Source organism: Melanostigma gelatinosum, assembly GCF_949748355.1.
Source record: "Melanostigma gelatinosum genome assembly, chromosome: 8".
Classification (NCBI taxonomy): domain Eukaryota; kingdom Metazoa; phylum Chordata; class Actinopteri; order Perciformes; family Zoarcidae; genus Melanostigma; species Melanostigma gelatinosum.
This window is the reverse complement of record NC_136641.1, coordinates 25,033,587-25,051,466: the sequence shown is the minus strand read 5'-3', so window position 1 is coordinate 25,051,466 and position 17,880 is coordinate 25,033,587. Positions and strand designations below refer to the sequence as shown.

General features: G+C 45.2%; 1 protein-coding gene across 1 annotated transcript in view; it reads right to left on the bottom strand.

The window, feature by feature from the left end:
* Window positions 1-3,158: 3,158 nt before the first annotated feature.
* Window positions 3,159-17,880, bottom strand: part of LOC306780418 (dedicator of cytokinesis protein 3-like) — a gene marked incomplete at its 5' end in the record, with an annotated part of 46,892 nt that continues 32,170 nt past the window's right edge. The window contains 28 exons of the mRNA XM_079272790.1: window positions 3,159-4,309; window positions 4,651-4,733; window positions 4,878-5,000; window positions 5,624-5,708; window positions 5,868-5,983; window positions 6,126-6,207; window positions 6,926-7,061; window positions 7,380-7,501; window positions 7,737-7,853; window positions 7,965-8,048; window positions 8,151-8,330; window positions 8,430-8,516; window positions 9,885-10,051; window positions 10,343-10,484; window positions 11,126-11,230; window positions 11,477-11,563; window positions 13,638-13,786; window positions 15,201-15,294; window positions 15,399-15,459; window positions 16,002-16,097; window positions 16,210-16,236; window positions 16,351-16,436; window positions 16,571-16,719; window positions 16,826-16,884; window positions 16,977-17,077; window positions 17,235-17,310; window positions 17,505-17,599; window positions 17,698-17,796. Of these exons, the coding sequence (XP_079128916.1) occupies window positions 3,701-4,309; window positions 4,651-4,733; window positions 4,878-5,000; window positions 5,624-5,708; window positions 5,868-5,983; window positions 6,126-6,207; window positions 6,926-7,061; window positions 7,380-7,501; window positions 7,737-7,853; window positions 7,965-8,048; window positions 8,151-8,330; window positions 8,430-8,516; window positions 9,885-10,051; window positions 10,343-10,484; window positions 11,126-11,230; window positions 11,477-11,563; window positions 13,638-13,786; window positions 15,201-15,294; window positions 15,399-15,459; window positions 16,002-16,097; window positions 16,210-16,236; window positions 16,351-16,436; window positions 16,571-16,719; window positions 16,826-16,884; window positions 16,977-17,077; window positions 17,235-17,310; window positions 17,505-17,599; window positions 17,698-17,796 (3,417 nt within the window). The 3' untranslated portion in view covers window positions 3,159-3,700. The remainder of the gene's footprint in view (window positions 4,310-4,650; window positions 4,734-4,877; window positions 5,001-5,623; window positions 5,709-5,867; window positions 5,984-6,125; window positions 6,208-6,925; window positions 7,062-7,379; window positions 7,502-7,736; window positions 7,854-7,964; window positions 8,049-8,150; window positions 8,331-8,429; window positions 8,517-9,884; window positions 10,052-10,342; window positions 10,485-11,125; window positions 11,231-11,476; window positions 11,564-13,637; window positions 13,787-15,200; window positions 15,295-15,398; window positions 15,460-16,001; window positions 16,098-16,209; window positions 16,237-16,350; window positions 16,437-16,570; window positions 16,720-16,825; window positions 16,885-16,976; window positions 17,078-17,234; window positions 17,311-17,504; window positions 17,600-17,697; window positions 17,797-17,880) is intronic.

The following is a 17,880-nucleotide window of genomic DNA, read 5'->3' as shown; positions in this document are numbered from 1 at the left end:
GACGATCGGAGCTTCTAGCTGGTCGGAACATACGTGATTGGTCAGTGGGCTAGCGTGACTGTTGTGGAACTAGCCAGCAGAACTTTGTAGTAGTAAGAGTTAAAGTTTAAAGATATGTAAGACGTTTTTACGTGACATTACATTTTTAGCGTTTTGCCATGTTTGGCGGTGACAATCACAATATCTGCTGCCTCTGTCCAGCCGACATTTTCAGCCCTCAAACGCATTCAAACATATTCAAGAAATACAGCTGTGGAGAGCCGACTGTCTTCACTGGCGTCCATGAATCGAGGAGGACCTCTGGCTGGAACTGAACCGCCCCGATGTTCTGAACAACCGAGTCATTGAACTCTTTGGTAACAAAGAAAGGAGGATGGACTTTGTCTTTGAATGGTGAACAGCAGCTTTGGTGAGTGAGCTGCGTTTGTTTTCACATCTGTAGTAGCATTACTACTGTGTTCATTTTTATGATGTGGTTAATATTGTTCCCTCTGATGTGAATAATATTTGAATGGCCCGTGTCTTCAGTGTGCGGTGGAATACGTGTTCCTGGAATGTTCAGAGCCTGTTGAATCGTGTTATTTGGGTTTTATGTTATTCTACATGCTTTGTTGTCGTATGAATATATGTGACTGGTTCTTGTGAGTTTGTCATTGTGTTAATTGCATTGATTTTGACTCGATGCATTGCCCGTGAATGACGCAGCATCCCGTCATGCTGGCGTCATAATGAGGTTATGAGGAGGTGGTTCAACTGTAGTAGGACAGCACTGAAGGCCCAGGTGTGAAAAACACTGCGTTAAAGCATGCAAACATGTTGTAATATAAACCCAAAACACAACCTGGTAATGAGAGTAATGTTTCCTTCAAGTACAATTTAGAGGTACTTGCACTTTACTTCATTTGAGGCTACTTTACACTCGGACTCCAGTACATTTGTCTTCTTACTTTTGCTAACAAGCACTTGCTATTTCTTACCTTAATATAAGTCCAATTACTCTCTGTTAGTCCTGTTTTTGGTCTCTGAGGGAAATATCTCTCTTCAGCTGCTAAGTGCTCCGCTACGCTCACCAGCGAGTGTCTGAGTGTCCGTCTGTGCGCGTTTCTGCTGAAAAAACGAATTCATAATGAACCAGAACAAAAGGCTACAGGAGCAAAACAAAACAGTAGATTTGTGCTTCGGATTGCTGAACAATGAGCTGAAACTACAGCGAGCTGCAGATTCAGGTGATAACTCTCTGCAGCTTCATGACTACAGGCGACCCCTTTCACATTTGATTCATTGTTATCATTATGTTGTCTATAAATACAGCTTGAACGAAAGATGAAGCACACACACACACACACACACACCTGCCTACATTCTCACCACTTCGCCGTGTGCTCCGTGTATTTCCATGCCCGGCGGCGCCCTCTACCGTCCACTCGACACACCGCTCCACCAATCACAGCACAGCACAAGGTTAGGAGGACGAGTTAGCGCTGATAAAAGATTGTCTTTAATGTTTGGCATCGTTAATGAATTCCATACCACAGCAGTTATGGGAGTAGGAAAACCACTTTTACAACCAAACACTGTTTGATCATGCTAACACCATATGTACAGGAAAGCACATTGAAAAGTGTATAAAGTATTTGTATGAGAAGACTCAAAGTCAAGAACGGTGGAGACAGCCACAGTCTAATGGATTTGTCCTTTTTCAAACACTGATTATAGATATTTATCAATTACACTGATCTCTGGAGTACACGTATATACACAACAAACGACGATAAACCTTTTCGGGGCGTCTGCAATAATTCTCAAAAATATTTCACAATACTGCTGTATGTACAATAACAGAATTTACATTGAAAAATTCTATTGTACCGATATTTTGAGTATCGCTCCAGTCACCAGTTATCCTCAGCGCCGCCCGGCTCACGAGAGATACTCACATATTGTAGGCGATATATATCTGACTTCAGGTTCGCCTCCATACAAAGTACAACAGCTGATGCAGTACCCTCCTGCCTTCTGAAATATGTTCACACAACTGATGATCTCACATACAAAAATAGATGTTGTCTAGTCAGCTGACAACTCGATGTACAGTAACACAAAGCATCCACCTGCAAAAAAAACACACAAAAAACAACCAGGAAAACAAGTAATTGTTAAAATATTAGCTATATCCTTCCAACCCACTACAGCGCTGTTTCTTCTGCGCCGCAAAAACAAGTAAAACCTCCCCCCCCCCTCTTTCTCTCTCTCTCTCTCTCTCTCGCTCTCTCTCTCTCTTTCTTTCTTTAGTTTTCACTCGACAGAAGGTGATCGAGAGAAGAGCCGCGGGCAGAATAAGAAATATTAGCGCTATACGAACCAAACAACAACCTGAAACCAAAGCGGGACGAAACCATACAAAACATCACTGGGTAGATATCTTCTTCTTTTTTTGTTTGTTTGTTTGTTTGTTTGTTTTTGTCCTTCGGGGGAGCGTTGAGCAAAGGAGAATGAAAAGGAGAACGTCTGTCGCTAAATGAGCTTCTCACAGTCCGGATGAGAGGTCAAACTGCATTTGAGTGCACTTAAGGCAGGTAGGCGATTCCAACGCTGTGGGGGGCGGGGGGGGGGGGGGGGGGGGGTCTAAACAATGTCCAGGTTCAGCCCTCACTGCTTACTGACATCCTCACAGGGAAGGAAAAAAGATGAGAGAGAGAGAGCGAGAGAGAGAGAGGATGGTGCTTGAGGTGTGAGAGTTCCTGTTCCGTCTTCCTCCACCGTGAACATGAAACGTCGTCCATCGTCTCCTTCCGCTCCAGATTTCTTTGTCACACGAAAAGAGACGAGACGGAGACTTTTTTTCTTCTTCTCCCCAACACGGACTGAACTTAAAGCACTTAAACAGAAAAACAACCACAAAAGAACCGCATTGCAGCTTGTGCAAGTCGAACAGAACATCTCGTCTGAATACATTCACGAAGGTTTCTCCGGACGCAGCGGCGCGGATTGGGAAATCGTCAGTGACCGAAGTTCATGTCGGCAGCAGCACGTGTTGACAGTGCGCCATCTGATATGATTCACTATTAAGGAGCACTTAACAGTGTTTTGAAAAACATAATGGACATAAGCCTTTAAAAACACTATAATGTATTTTGTATTATGTATTTATTTATCAAAATAAGGATTCAAATATATATGAAGCATTTAAAAGCAGAGGAGTCACTGAGCTGTGAATAACCGGCGGCCGTCGCCTCGCGTTGTGAGAACGCCGTGAAGAGCAGAAATGAAGGGAGTTCAGAGCGTAAGCGGCACCTGGGATCATGTCGGTTGTCATATTTCACAAAACTGTTGTCGCATTATTCTCAAATGAAAAAAGAAACAAACATGCTCACAGACGAGTTGTACAATTGTGTACAATCAACATCAATTTCTGAACAAAGTTAATCCGTCTCGTTGTTCGACACGTTTCTTTTAGGAACATCTCGGAGGCCACGCGGAGCGGTGACGGCAGCCGTGCCTCGTGCTGGAGACCCACGAGGTTCCCTCTGTTCCTCCCTTCATGTGCACTGAGATTAAATCACGGGGGCGACTGAACACACTCTGCCTCGCATGAGACTCCTTCCTGTTGCTGCTGCTTTATCTCAGTGCAAATGAAGGGAAGGAGACAAGGAGTAAAAAAAAAAGAAGCTCGAACTGAGATGTAGCTGGAGCCTCCTCATCACTGGGGCTCCTCGTGCTCCTCGCTGATGCACTGCTCCCAGGGGTGTTTCCCCTGGTCCTCCCGGTGGCCGTGGGGGGAGTGGAAGATCCTGCGGGGCAGCGGGATGGGCTGGGGCGGCAGGTCCTCCTCGGGGATGCAGCCCTCCCTCAGGTAGGGTTTGGGCGGCACGGCCGGGGGCTGAGGCCTGCGGTACGGGATGTGGTGGGGGCCGTGAATGGGGGGGTGGTGGTGGGGCGGCGGCCCGTGGGAGTGGCCGTCCAGCCCTGGGTGGGCGTGGGTGTGAGGGTGCGGGTGGTTGTGCGGGTGCGAGGCGGGGCTGCGGTAGTGGAAGGGGCGGACCGGGTCCACGGAGTCGATCTCCGGCCCCCCGTAGTGGATGTGCAGGTAGGGGGAGGCCAGGTACTCGTCAGGCGGGGACCACAGGTGGCTGGGGAGGGGCTCCAGCGCGTCGTTCCTGATCGGGCCCGGGTCTGGATACTGGCCTCCGAAGTTGCTCTCGCTCAGGGAGGACACGCCGCTGCTGGCGCTGCCGGACAGAGTGGAGTTACTGCCCCCCAACGCTGACTGGGGACTGGTGGGGGAGCCGGGGATCGGGTGGAGAGGAGACTGGCGAGAGAAAGAGAAACACATGTGTGTCTGCGCTCCATCATCGGGCTTTGCTCTGGTGTGCACTCAACAAATTGACTGTCAGTGAAGAAGATGTGTGGGAGTTGACAACTTGGGAAATGGAAGCTTCTGTGAAAACAGGGTTACCATGACAAAAGACTGAAGAGTATCATTTGGGAAATTGGAAATAGGTTTTCCAAAGCTAAGATCACAGTGTCATTATCATCTCTACATGAGGTATGCATGTAGATTGAGGAAGAAAGGCCAAATAATCTGGCAACAGAGCTGTTTGCGTCTGATATGTTGTGACTTCACGTACAATGCTTCTCTCGTGGCGGTACCTTTCGAAGGGAGCGGACGGGCAGGGCGGGGGGAGGGTCGCTGTTCTGGTGGTGAAACGCATCACAGTGCATCAGGAAGTGTCCTGCAAAGTGAAATTCATGTGGAGAGATAATTAATTCATACGCTGCTTAAAAGCTCTTACGTAAAGGTCTCGAAAATCCAGCCGACGTCTCAAAAAAGCTCTAAAGCCCATGAAAAACGCTGAGTGTGGAGTAAAATAAGGTACCTGGTGGGAAGGACCTGGGGGGGACAGGTGGCATGATTACACCTCCAGTAGAAGCTGGCATGTAGGACACCTGCTCCCTGTTCTCCCCATCCAGACTCCAGCTGCTGGGAGCATTCGGAAACACTGGAGGGGGAAACAAAAACACGTCAACACCAGGCGGCAACGTCCGGGTCTGAAAAGTGAAGCAAAGTGTTTTAAAGCTGCGTTCTCTCTCATGTCCACCAGGGGGCGACTCCTCTGGTTGTATAGACGTCTATGAGAAAATGACTCTACTTCTCTCTTGATTTATTACCTCAGTAAACATTGTAAACATGAGTTTATGTCTCAATCTCTAGTTTCAAGTCTTCTTCAATACAGCGTGATGTTCATTCAGCAAATAAAAAAACCTGGTCACCATTAGCGTTCGGTTGTACTTCGCTCTGCCTTCACGTGTCACTTCTAGTTGCAAAAATACAAGGCCAAAAAGCCAAGATGGCGACAGCTGAAATTGAAGATGGTGACAGTCGAAAACGAAGATGGCGGCGACCAACAAGCAAGATGGCGACGGTTAAATATTCAAGATGGCGACGGTTAAATATTCAAGCTGGCTAAGGCCATAAAGCCAAACTCGAGGCTTCAAAACTGTCGTCTACAAACCGCCGGCTGCCATTAACAGCCACCGCTATCAACAGTCTACGGTCAACATACTCTGTGATACGTCTCATGTGTATAACAGCGAACATGTCCACCTGTTTGCGTTTTCTTACCTTTGTCTGGTAGATTCATGTGAGGATCGGCACACGGCTTACAGGGGCTAATCTGCTGAAGTAAGGCACGCTGCATGTGGTTGTTCTGTAACGCAGAAGTGTATCATCATAAGGTCGTACGTTTTTTATTTAATGGCGCGTTAAAAACGAATTCAAAACCTCATGTGAACATTTTAACACCCATTGATTTGAATGGTTACCAACAGATTTGTCATCTGGTGTTCAGAACACTGATCTGTCCCACCTGTCCGTTCTCGGCCATGTTGTAGTACAGGGAGTTGTTGACCCTCTCACGATGAGACGGCAACAGGATCATCACTTCTCGGCTGTGTTTGGCCTTATCGGGCAGAGACGGAGAGCCTGGACAGAAGAAGAGACGTGAACATTTCTACCGGCAGCGGTTTCTTCTATGTACTTTTTATGAGGTATATCTATGAAAGATATTTTCAAATACTCAAGCATTTCAGTGTGTATCCACCTCTGATGTGAGCTTCTTTCTTACCTCTGGCACTCGAGGGAGCAGAGTTAATAATCTGGGAAGAGTTGGAGCGGATCGAGCTCAGGCTGGAGGAGGAGGGGCTCGGCTGCAAAACCAAACGTATCTTCAATGGAACAAAAACTTGAAGAAGTCTTTTTTTAACAAATAAAAGTCCCTGTTCTGTGAGAGGACACCGCTTTGCTGTATTTGCTGTGTCTGCCTTTTATAATAAAGTTTATGTGCAGGACTGAAATGCAGTTAAAGTTACAGTATCAATGTTGAAATTCACAAAAAGTAATGATCCGAGTACTTTTATACGTTTTACATCCTGAAACAAGTTAAAGTTAAACTTACAAGTACAACACAGATTCATACCATTTCCACTAGAGCTCGACTAATTCATCAGTTTCGCAGATCGGTTCAAGGTTTTACAAACGATCGTTACCGGAGTAACTCTTGCATGTGATTAACTCCTGACATTTGTTGTTAACAGGTAGAAAATGTGGACTAAACCTTATTTTGGCGGGAAGCAGACGCGTGGTGTTCATCTCATATCCAACACGTTTCCAGTTTATTTCTCATTCAGCTGTTACTTTAACTTACTCGCCAACATGCCACGAAATGAACATGCACAGTTCATGACTCGCCTCACTCCAGCAGTATGCACCGACATTCGTGGTTTGTGAGAACATTAGAGGCTTTTAACAACAGTGTAGCGGGACGCACAACAGGAGCAATAGGCGACCTTTAAGAGTCCACCAATTCTTGACCTGTTGTTTCCACTACATTCATGCCGGTGCGTGCTTGCTGTTTTCCAGTCCTACCTGCATGTGCAGCGCCTCCTCGGGGTGCTCCCCCATCAGGCCGTCGGTCATTATGACGAGGTTTCCCGCCTCACTCGACGTGTGGGAGGACAGGGAGGAGGACGAGTGACGGATCGAACCCTGGAGGTTCAGAGGGCTGCGGGACGGAGACGATGTTGGAGACTGTAACTCACTCATGTCCATGTGTTCATGAATGTGTGTGTGTGTAGCTAGATTTTATGTGTGCTGTGCTGTATTAGCGTGGCGACATCTCGGCCCAATGCATGCTGGGATATCAGTTTAGAAAATGGATGCTTGAACGTAAAATACTTTTAATTAGAAAACCTGACCACATTTCTTCATGGTCAATTCTGGGTTGAGATTAGACACGCTCGTCTAGGTTTGTGGTCACAGGTGTGTGTGTGCGTGTGTGTGTGTGTGTGTGTGTGTGCGTGTGTGTGTGTGCGTGTCTGACCTGTGTCTGTGTATGAGGCGGATACTCTCGGGGCTCATGTGGCTGTGGGAGGAGAGGATGCCTCTGGGAGAGTTGACCCCTTGGCAGCCCGCGGGACCGAATCGATCCACGCCGGGCACGCCCTGCAGGGACCCAACCATATACTGCTCTGAATATTCACACTGCTCGGCATTACAACAAGTTGCACTTTACATCCATGTCTGTCTAAAATGTCACAATAATTAGCATATGAGTTCTTGAGTTGTGGTCAAAAATGTGTGAGGAATGTGGCTCAAGATCGCTTCTGAGACATCGCGTTCGCCGTCTCGGAGGCGTAATTAGAATGTATGGATCTGAGCCCCATGCTGAACTGCTCACATGGTGTAAACCAGTCCTCATCATGTGGAACTGGTCTACAAGCTTTTTGTGCAGGGGACGCATCTCCGGATGCACCAGCTTCTCGTGAACAGCCAGCCCCACTCCCAGAATGTGCACCTGTTGACGTGAAATCAGAGATAAGAAGAAGGAAAAAAAAAGCACTGAGGAGGATGTTCACACGAATTACCACATGCACCGCGTGTGATTCAATTCAAAAGTGAGTCGGACCTGTTCCTGCATCAGATCCTTCAGATGCGTGATCCTCTCCGTGTCTTCCGGGTGGCTGCTGATGTAGTCCTTATCGAAGAAGGCCTGTTGGAGCAGAGGAGGAGCCGAGAGATGAGGATCTATCGCAACACCGTGAAAGAAAGTCAACACGTCCACGCATTCCATTCTTGGTTCCAGCGTCACTACCTCCTGATATCTGGCGATGCCTCCGTTCACAGCGGCGTCGATGACCCCATTTAGGCACATGCTGAGCGGGTTGATGTTGCCATGATGCTGTCTGTGTTGGTACTGGCTGATCAGAGTCCGCAGCTCCTGGGTTTTATTCTCCACCACATAAATGGCGTTCTCCAGAGGGCTCACCTCCACCTGGAAACAAACACACACGTGCCAGAAGGAAGCATGTGTGTGTGTGTGTGTAACAATCTACGTGTGCCGTGAAAAAAAGGTGACGTTTGAGCTCCTCACCACTTCTCTCCTTTCCACCTCGGCCCAGCGGGAGATCCCGGGGAGAGGACGGGAGAGGATCAGGGTTGTCCTCTCGATCCACAGGCTCTGTGACAACATGCAGAGCAGAGAACGGAGGTGAATGCTGAGAAACATCTGGCAACATCGCGCAGGTCTGCTGGAGAACTGACCGCGTGCGACAGATGAATAACAAGAATGGGAAAGACAGTGTTTTTCATGGAGCATGTACATGTAGGTCAGTTCAGTGAGGAGTCAAAATCCTGCTGTGGTTTGATTCCAAATGTAGGTCACTGTGACAGTACAGTATCACGTCTGGTCCAAGTCTCTGAAGCACCGTGAGCTGTGGACCTGGACCAGATACAAGAGAACGTAAACAAACAGACGTACGACACAATGACGGCTGAAACGTTGAATCCATTCCGACAAAAACGTTGTGATTATCCTTTAATCGTTCCTTTCTGAAGGAAAAATGCAAAACATGAATCATTTCCTGCTGCTCAAGATGAAGATGTGTTTCTTATCAACCGAACGATTATTTGATCAATAAATCTAAAAATCTTTTTTTTCGATGAGTCAATTAATCTAACAACTAATGCATTGCTGATTCAAAAGATTATTTTTTAAATTCCTGATTAATATAACATTAACTCGTGTGATTAATATTTCAATATTGTATTCAATCATCGTCTAAAAACAAACAAATGCAACAAGATAATAAACAGCTTCTCCTCCGGTCTCTCTCTCCCTTATGTGCATGTTCTCCTCGTCTCTCCCTTATGTGCATGTTCTCCTCGTCTCTCTCTCTCTCCCTTATGTGCATGTTCTCCTCGTCTCTCCCTTATGTGCATGTTCTCCTCGTCTCTCTCTCTCCCTTATGTGCATGTTCTCCTCGTCTCTCCCTTATGTGCATGTTCTCCTCGTCTCTCTCTCTCCCTTATGTGCATGTTCTCCTCGTCTCTCCCTTATGTGCATGTTCTCCTCGTCTCTCCCTTATGTGCATGTTCTCCTCGTCTCTCCCTTATGTGCATGTTCTCCTCGTCTCTCTCTTATGTGCATGTTCTCCTCGTCTCTCTCTCTCCCTCTGTGTTGATTTCTTTTCTTCTATCTGTGTGAGTTGTGTGCGTTGTCTGAGTTTTGCCTCTGGTGTGTTTGTGTATTCTGTGCTCTTCCAGGTGTCCATGATGGATAGAAGGTTGTGTGGCTCAGGTCCGATCTGTTCGGTGACACTTGGAAGTTGTTTTTACGTCCTCGAGGATCGATCCTTCATATTTGTTTGAAATCTATCTTGAATTTTGTCCTCCTAATTGTTGAGACTGTCATTTCATTATGTTGGTCTATTCTCTGCACATCGGTTTTGGAAGCGTTGCGTTTTTCTGATCTGGATCTAAGGGAGTCTTAGGCCCCACTAAACTGTGATGCAGAGATGGACTGGGAGGGGCTGCTGGCTCACCGTACCCTGAACTCGTTCTCGCGGTCCTTGGGCCCCTTGTGGAACGGCCTGTCGTAGTGGAAGCGGCTGACGTTGTTGATGCGGTAGAAGCTCTTGATCCTCTCGGGCACACGCTCCAGCTGAGGCACATCGGTGATGTCTGACACTGGAGTCACGGCGTAGATCTGCAAGTCTGAGAGGCCCAAGGGTCAAGGAAGTGACAGCCGGACGGACACGCATACTCACAGAGCGGGGGGGGTACTCACAGGAAATGCTTACAGAGAGCGTTTGCTCTCGCTGCCTGAATGGAAATCAACCTCGACGTTTCATACAGTGTTCCTCTATTTTTAACACATATATAAGCAATACATGAAACACAATAATCATTTCATCAACAGGCAATGATGCCAAATATTCAGTCGTTTTACCTTCTCAAAATTGAGGATTTATAACCAACAGTCTTACTAAAAATAGAGGAGGATACACTGAGCGTCACTCTGCAGGATGGTGTCGTCGGGTTGGTTGGGATGCTGCATGGCGATGGCTTGAGGAAATTCCCCCAGCATCCTTTGCTGGAAGTCCTCAAGTCGTTCGTAGTCGTAACCGCGACAGACAAACTCCTTGTTCTGCAAAACAAAAAGGGGGGAAGACAACAGCTGGATTTATTCAAGGCTGACAGTGACATGCTGATGAGGAACCGCTGCACATGAAACACACGCACTGCCTGCAGTGGGCTACAGATACACAGACAGTATCGAATGTGTGCCTCCGTCAGCAGTGTTGGCTTCTGATGTCTTGGTGTCTCTGCATTGTCACATGCATCCGGGTGTATTTCGCCACGGTGCGAATCGTATTGCTGGCTACGTACTCCCTTGGTGCTAATAGCGTCTACCACCATGAAATATATGAGGCCCAATCAATAAAAATATATGATGTCAAGGTTTGTTATTTTTCGGAATTGGCTAATTAAGCCACTCACTGAAATGAGATATTTAGAAGGTAGTGGACACATTTTCTTATATTTTACGATGATGCACCGTCATAACAATTGGTAAATATTTATCTGGAGGTAGATGGATTTCAACGGTCAAGTTCTGTTATAATACGATGACGTTCATGACATCACCAGCTGAGATGGCTGGTCGAGCTCCTAATTCGACTGCCCATCCCTTCTTTCGCTCTCCAACGAGCTTCTGCGGCGGAGTAACTGCACGCATCGGCAGAATCACATCTGCGTCAGCGCAGACGAAGATGAGGCTGGATTTACCCTGAGGAAGAAAGGAAACTTCCTGCCGTAGAAGCCCATTCGGAAGAACTCCGGCTCGATCCTCTGCTGCTCGATGATGTTGTCGTAATACGCTGCCTCCATTTTCTGCCACAGAATAATACAACGTGCAAAAGAGTCATGAGGAATAACGCTCTAATCACACACATCACTGAAGCCTCTGCTTTCCCCCGATGAGTGTGGGTGTGCACAGCTGATCGGGACCTTTGTGTTTGACGCCATCGCACCGCATACGAGGATGACGATGCCAGAGGGAGCTGAACATCTCACTTTGCAGCGTCACAGAGGATTGCTTGTTTGATAATAACAGGGAGCACGCAGGACTGTACTTACCCGTATCCAGCTGAGGCTCTGATAGTCGTATAAAGTCTCGTACTGGAACGCCAGCTCCCGGCAGAGAGAGATTCCATATTCCCAGCACTGCAGAGTCATAAATGAGATCAATGAAGCTCAAGTCATCCTGTACAATAAAGAGAATTAATCATTAAAATGACAAATGTCTCAGGGAGAATCATCATTTATGCAGCGTCATAAACATTAGAATAATTTAAATGAGCCCCATCATTTCAAACTGATCTTTAAACTCTGTAACCTGCGCAGCGCTTGTGGTCTTTGTCCTGGAACTCTTTACGTTGGTAACAGTAACAGTCCACCGGTGCAGACGACTTACAGAGCAGCGATAAAACCCAGAGACGACAAAGGGTTAATGACGGAGGCCACTTTTATTTCCTCCTCAGCTGCTTCCAGAGTCCAGAGGGCACGGTCCTCTCCGAAGCTCACAGGCCAGTCCGCTAATTTCATTTAGTTGAGGAAAACCAGCCAGAGAGGAACGATTCGGGGGAGCAAATCAGATTTGAGCAGACATCTGAGTGTTACTGCTGTGAGGGCACAGGCTGCGTGTTTGTGTCTCTAGTATATGACATGCAGGGTTTGCTTTAGTGCAGAAAACGCTTTCCTGGTACAAACCAGCATTGAACAGTGTGGAAAGGACGTTACTGTATCTATTGAACCTGCGGTGTCAGTACATTTACTCAAGTTCTTACTTTAGTTCAGTACTGAGGTACTTACAAGGTACATACAATATGTATCCTGCTATAGTTACAGTTCAGATTTTACATACAATCAAATGATGGGCTTGTAATAAATGATGCAGTCGTGTGGATGCTTTTACTGAAGTCACATTTAGAATTTAATACTTTGATACTGTAGTATTTTATACTGTGGTACTCGTACTTATACTTAAGTAACCCTTTGAATTTAATACTTTGATACTGTAGTATTTTATACTGTGGTACTCATACTTATACTTAAGTAACCCTTTGAATTTAATACTCTGATACTGTAGTATTTTATACTGTGGTACTCGTACTTATACTTAAGTAACCCTTTGAATTTAATACTTTTATACTGTAGTATTTTATACTGTGGTACTCGTACTTATACTTAAGTAACCCTTTGAATTTAACACTTTGATACTGTAGTATTTTATACTGTGGTACTCATACTTATACTTAAGTAACCCTTTGAATTTAATACTTTGATACTGTAGTATTTTATACTGTGGTACTCATACTTATACTTAAGTAACCCTTTGAATTTAATACTTTGATACTGTAGTATTTTATACTGTGGTACTCATACTTATACTTAAGTAACCCTTTGAATTTAATACTTTGATACTGTAGTATTTTATTTATACTTTTACTTAAGTAACCCTTTAGACTTTTACACTGTAGTATTTTATACTGTGGTACTCATACTTATACTTAAGTAACCCTTTGAATTTAATACTTTTATACTGTAGTATTTTATACTGTGGTACTCATACTTATACTTAAGTAACCCTTTGAATTTAATACTTTGATACTGTAGTATTTTATTTATACTTTTACTTAAGTAACCCTTTGAATTTAATACTTTTATACTGTAGTATTTTATACTGTGGTACTCATACTTATACTTAAGTAACCCTTTGAATTTAATACTTTTATACTGTAGTATTTTATTTATACTTTTACTTAAGTAACCCTTTAGACTTTTACACTGTAGTATTTTATACTGTGGTACTCATACTTATACTTAAGTAACCCTTTGAATTTAATACTTTTATACTGTAGTATTTTATTTATACTTTTACTTAAGTAGGGTTACTTAAGTAAAAGTATAAATAAAATACTACAGTAGACTTTTACACTGTAGTATTTTTATGTAAATAAAAAAAGCACTTCTCTACCACGGTATAAATCGAGTACTTCAGTACGAATACTGAGACGTTTTGATGTAAAATAACACTTGAGGATTCTCTCTCACTCTTGATGATAATGAAGGATAAATGTAATTTAGTTTGGGAACAGCTGCAGACACGTGAACGTGGTAGAAAAGAAATACAAAAATAAGAAAGGTATAAAGCTTCATGTGACTTTTGTGCAGCACGCGCTGGCTTGAAGTCGGTCCGAACAGGAAGCGAGAGACGAAGCGGTGAGGATTCACTTGCCTTGCCCTTGTTGAAGTAGTGGAGGATCTTGCGACTCAGGTTCTCCTTTCGTTGCCACTCGCTCTGACAGGGGTAGTGAAGGAAGTCCCTCAGGGGCCGGTCCTCCCACTGCAGCAGCTCCCAGTACAGCAGCAGGGTGAACGCTGCCTCTGTCGTCGGGAGGGGTACAGGTCAAATGTCATCAGTAGGAACGTGGATTATCTGCCGTCTAGTGACGCTGCAGATGCTGAGCAGTTTGTGCCGTCTGGCCACAGCGATGAATGCATTTTTGGGTCCAGTTTTTGTGAAGCAGATGGCGAGTGACACAAAGCGCGGTCAGTTGCATGAAGCACAAGCTGCCCAGAGCATGCTGGGTATGTTTTGGTGTATCGGTGTCCAGAGGTGCAAAGTGCACCTGCACGGTTTAAATCACATCAGCTGCTCTCTCTCTCTCCTGTTTTCAGCTCAGCTGGCCAGTAAACACAGTTTCATCTGCATTCAACAGTTTCTAATTTGTAGTTGCTTTGAGACATTTGTCTTCCCTTTATTTTATTTTTGCATTTTCTGTTTTACATTACGCTCACATACAAAGAACTGACTTTGAAAATGAATTATCGCCGGACCGATGAATCGGTTTGGCCGATGAATCGTTGCAGATATGACGTTTCACAAACTGTCCTTATCCGTGGAACTGGGCTCCGATAATGGCCGACCAGTCACCGGTTGACGTGATGAGGTAATCAACTCACGAAATGTGAGGTCAAGCTTTGTGGTGCAGGGGAACAGCTGATGATGCTACAGACATCGTGCTGTGCATGTTTCACTCATTTCTCACATTTCATAGATGAACCAAAAAGGTAATCGATAATGAACATAGCCATCAGTTGCAGATGCCTCTTTCTATGTTGAATTCACATCTTTGACGATGAGAGGAGGGTGTTTTCTAGACAATGATTCACACAATAACCACATGTGCAATCACAGCCGGCTCCGCAGAACAATGAAATGTGTTTTCAATTATCTCGCCAGCCGCCTGTTTGTTTGTTTTACGTAACCGGTGAATAAGGTTGCATTTCATTTCTCAGGCTTGGCCACATTTACATGAACACAATAAAGCCACCACTGCCAATAATGTGAGTGAAGCAAGAGCACTAAAGCCATTCACACCATTACATTAACTGACTGACTTCCTCTAATTTACCGTTCACATGATTGAGTGTCGCATTACCAGACATGATTAAAATGTACCATAATCGCCTTATTTTGCCCTTTTCTAATATAAAATGGACCAATGTGATACAAGTCACCGGAAGCACCAGTGTAATGTCTTCATGTTAAACTACACGCACACATGTTTCTGCATCTCTACCTGACATGTGAACTGACTCGTTTGCAGCAGCGTCCTTCCTTTCTCTGCTGGTTGTGTTATTAATATTGTGTCATGCATTTATACGACCGAGGCTGTTAACGATCGAGTCTCCGGCTCTACATATCCTGTTTGTCCTGCCACCTTAAACCTTTCTCTCCTGCATCGATTCTACTACAAAAAAAAACAGAACAAAGCCAAAAACGAGTCTCTGTTACCTGTGAAGTCCTCTGCTTGGAGATGCAGGTCGCACAGCTTGTGGATGTAACGGATGTACATGTCCTCCTTGTTAACCTCAGATTTGTAGAAGTTCTGGGGTTGAATTAAAAGAAATAATGGTTAACATCTTATTTTATGTGTGTGATTGTTCATGAACGTGTTTCTGAAGTCTGAAAACACCGCCATCAATGTCTCACCATGAGGTTGACGGAACCACCAATTTTCTTGTTCTCCATCTCGTCTCCTTTCATGCAGTCCCTAAACATAAAAAAATAAAACGCTTTTTTTTCTTGTTGCTCTTTCAACCTAAAGTTCGCCTTGCATAATAGTCTAAATGAATAAATTCATTGCATGTGCTCATTTGTAAATGATAAAAACTCTTTGTATCTATGGAGGACTTCACTGCATTTTCCACATCACTGTCCCGCGAATATTTCAGAATAAAAGCCTTGTTATCAAATGAAGAGATTATGTCCACAGAAAGACGCTGGAGGGTTTTATTTTGAAACAAAAAACAGGAACTTTTGAGTTAAAAATAAACATGAACCTTTTCTCACATCTGTGACATGTTCGACAGACATCGAAACTCATTTTCACAGTCTGTTTTTGCTGCGAAGGACAAAATAGGCAAGACATCAAGAGATGCGGCCGACATGCAGCGTTGTGGTTCGTCTCACCTGTTAACATGGCCGCCAACAGTTAAAGCAAGAGGTTCCACAACACACACATGCCGCTCAAGCAGGCTATGTGGCCCCGCGCCGGTAAAAGTTAAAAAAATGTGCAACTAAATGTCATCATACCTGTAATCCAGCAATCGCTCGACAAGTCTTGTGACCGACGTGACGAACGAGATCCCCGTCTCCCTCCAGGTCTCCTGCTCTATCTTCTCCAGCAGGCTGCACAGAGACAACACAGTAGGATGTTCTTAGTACAGGTGACAAGCGCAGGAGGTGAGGAGATATGAATCGCACGTCTCTCCGGCTCAGCCGTAAGAGCGTTACACCTCACCTTGGATAAGGACCAAAGAGCTGCGTCCTGCGGTGAGACAGCCAAACAACACAGAGAAGAACGTTAGAGGGAAACACGATGAGAGCAGCATCACTCTGCGTGTCACTCTCCAGGCTCACTAAACACAGGTTTGATGCTTACAAAAGGCTGAAGAGCTCTCTGTGATTATCATCGCCTTTCCCATCCGACACCATGCTGTCCAGCTTATCCATCAGCTCTGCTTCCACCTACACACACACACACACACACACATTCAGCCAAAAGATGAGGCTATTATGTGTGTTATTATTATGTGACAAAAAGCTGTTTTTCTACAGCGGCACACAATCCGTAGTTCATAACACAACAATGTGACAGTGACCTGTTTGAAGTTGCCGTTTTTTCTCTGCTCCCAATCCATCATGTCGTGGAAAATTGGGATCATGATGTTTCGAACCTCGGTCTGAGGCACCAGGGTGACGCCGAGGAAGGGACCCATCATTCCTGGGATGAAGTGGGGCTTGTTGTCGCCTGGATTACACAGATTCATGCAGAAAGGAGACGTTTTGATCTCGCCAATTGCATAAAACATCCAGTGATACGTGTCATGTGCGTGGAGTTGAGTTGTCGGACGCACCTAATTTTTGCCACATGCTGAAGAGCTCGTACGCCATCGTCACCCTCATGTCTCCGTTTCTAAAAAGAGTGGCAAGTGAAGCATGGAAAGATGGTTGAAGACTGGATAAAATGGAGGGAATGCGTTCGATGAATATACGGCTGTTCCTTACTTGTCCAGGACTTTCTTTCTCTTAGCCGGGCCGAGCGCCTCCAGCTGCAGACTGGGCTGGTTGATGTACAGAACAGTGAGGCTGAAAAACGAGTTCCACACCTGAAACACACCACAGACCAAAACAAGAGGAAATAAATGCCACGTTGAACCACTAACACGAGTTCAACAAACTCAATGATGGAGAAGCTTCACCCAGTTTGTGGCTTCGTAGTGTGCTGAGTTTCCTTAATGTTCACACACACACACACACACACACCTTGAAATCAAAATCGACCTCTGAGAAGTTCTTGTGCAGCGCCGGAGACAGGAACTGTGTTGTCACTACGATGATACTGCAGAAAGCAAACATTGCACCGTCAGTTTATGAAATGAGGTAGCAGCCCAAAATAGATGAAAAAGTAAAACTTCCAACAGAAGCGTCACCTTTGGAGCAGGATAGTCTGAAGAGGCTGATCTAATGGTTGGCTGTTCCCTTACCGTCGCTGGGAAAAAGAAGACTGACGGAAATAGAAAAAAGCAGACTCACTGACTGGTGAGAAGCCTCATGACGCTCCAGTCTCGGGGGAAGATAGTCAGTTTCATCAGATTGCGGAACACGCAGAAGATCTTCAACAGGAACTCCTGCAAAGGAATATAATAAGAGCGCGTATGCAGTCAAGGTATGCAGTAAGCGGGCTGCAGCAAAATGCTGCGATCATGTGACCCAGACGGTTTCACACCTTCAGCTCCTCTTTGCTATGGAAGTTGTTGAGTAGATGGTGGAAGTGGAGCTCTGTCATCTGCCGAAGCAGAGAGAGGAGACAGGAAACATACTCCCCCTGGACGAAGGAAAACGACAGGTAGGGCCACGCGTATTTAAAAAGGTTCATCAACTCATATTCCAGACTGTTGTCACTGCACGT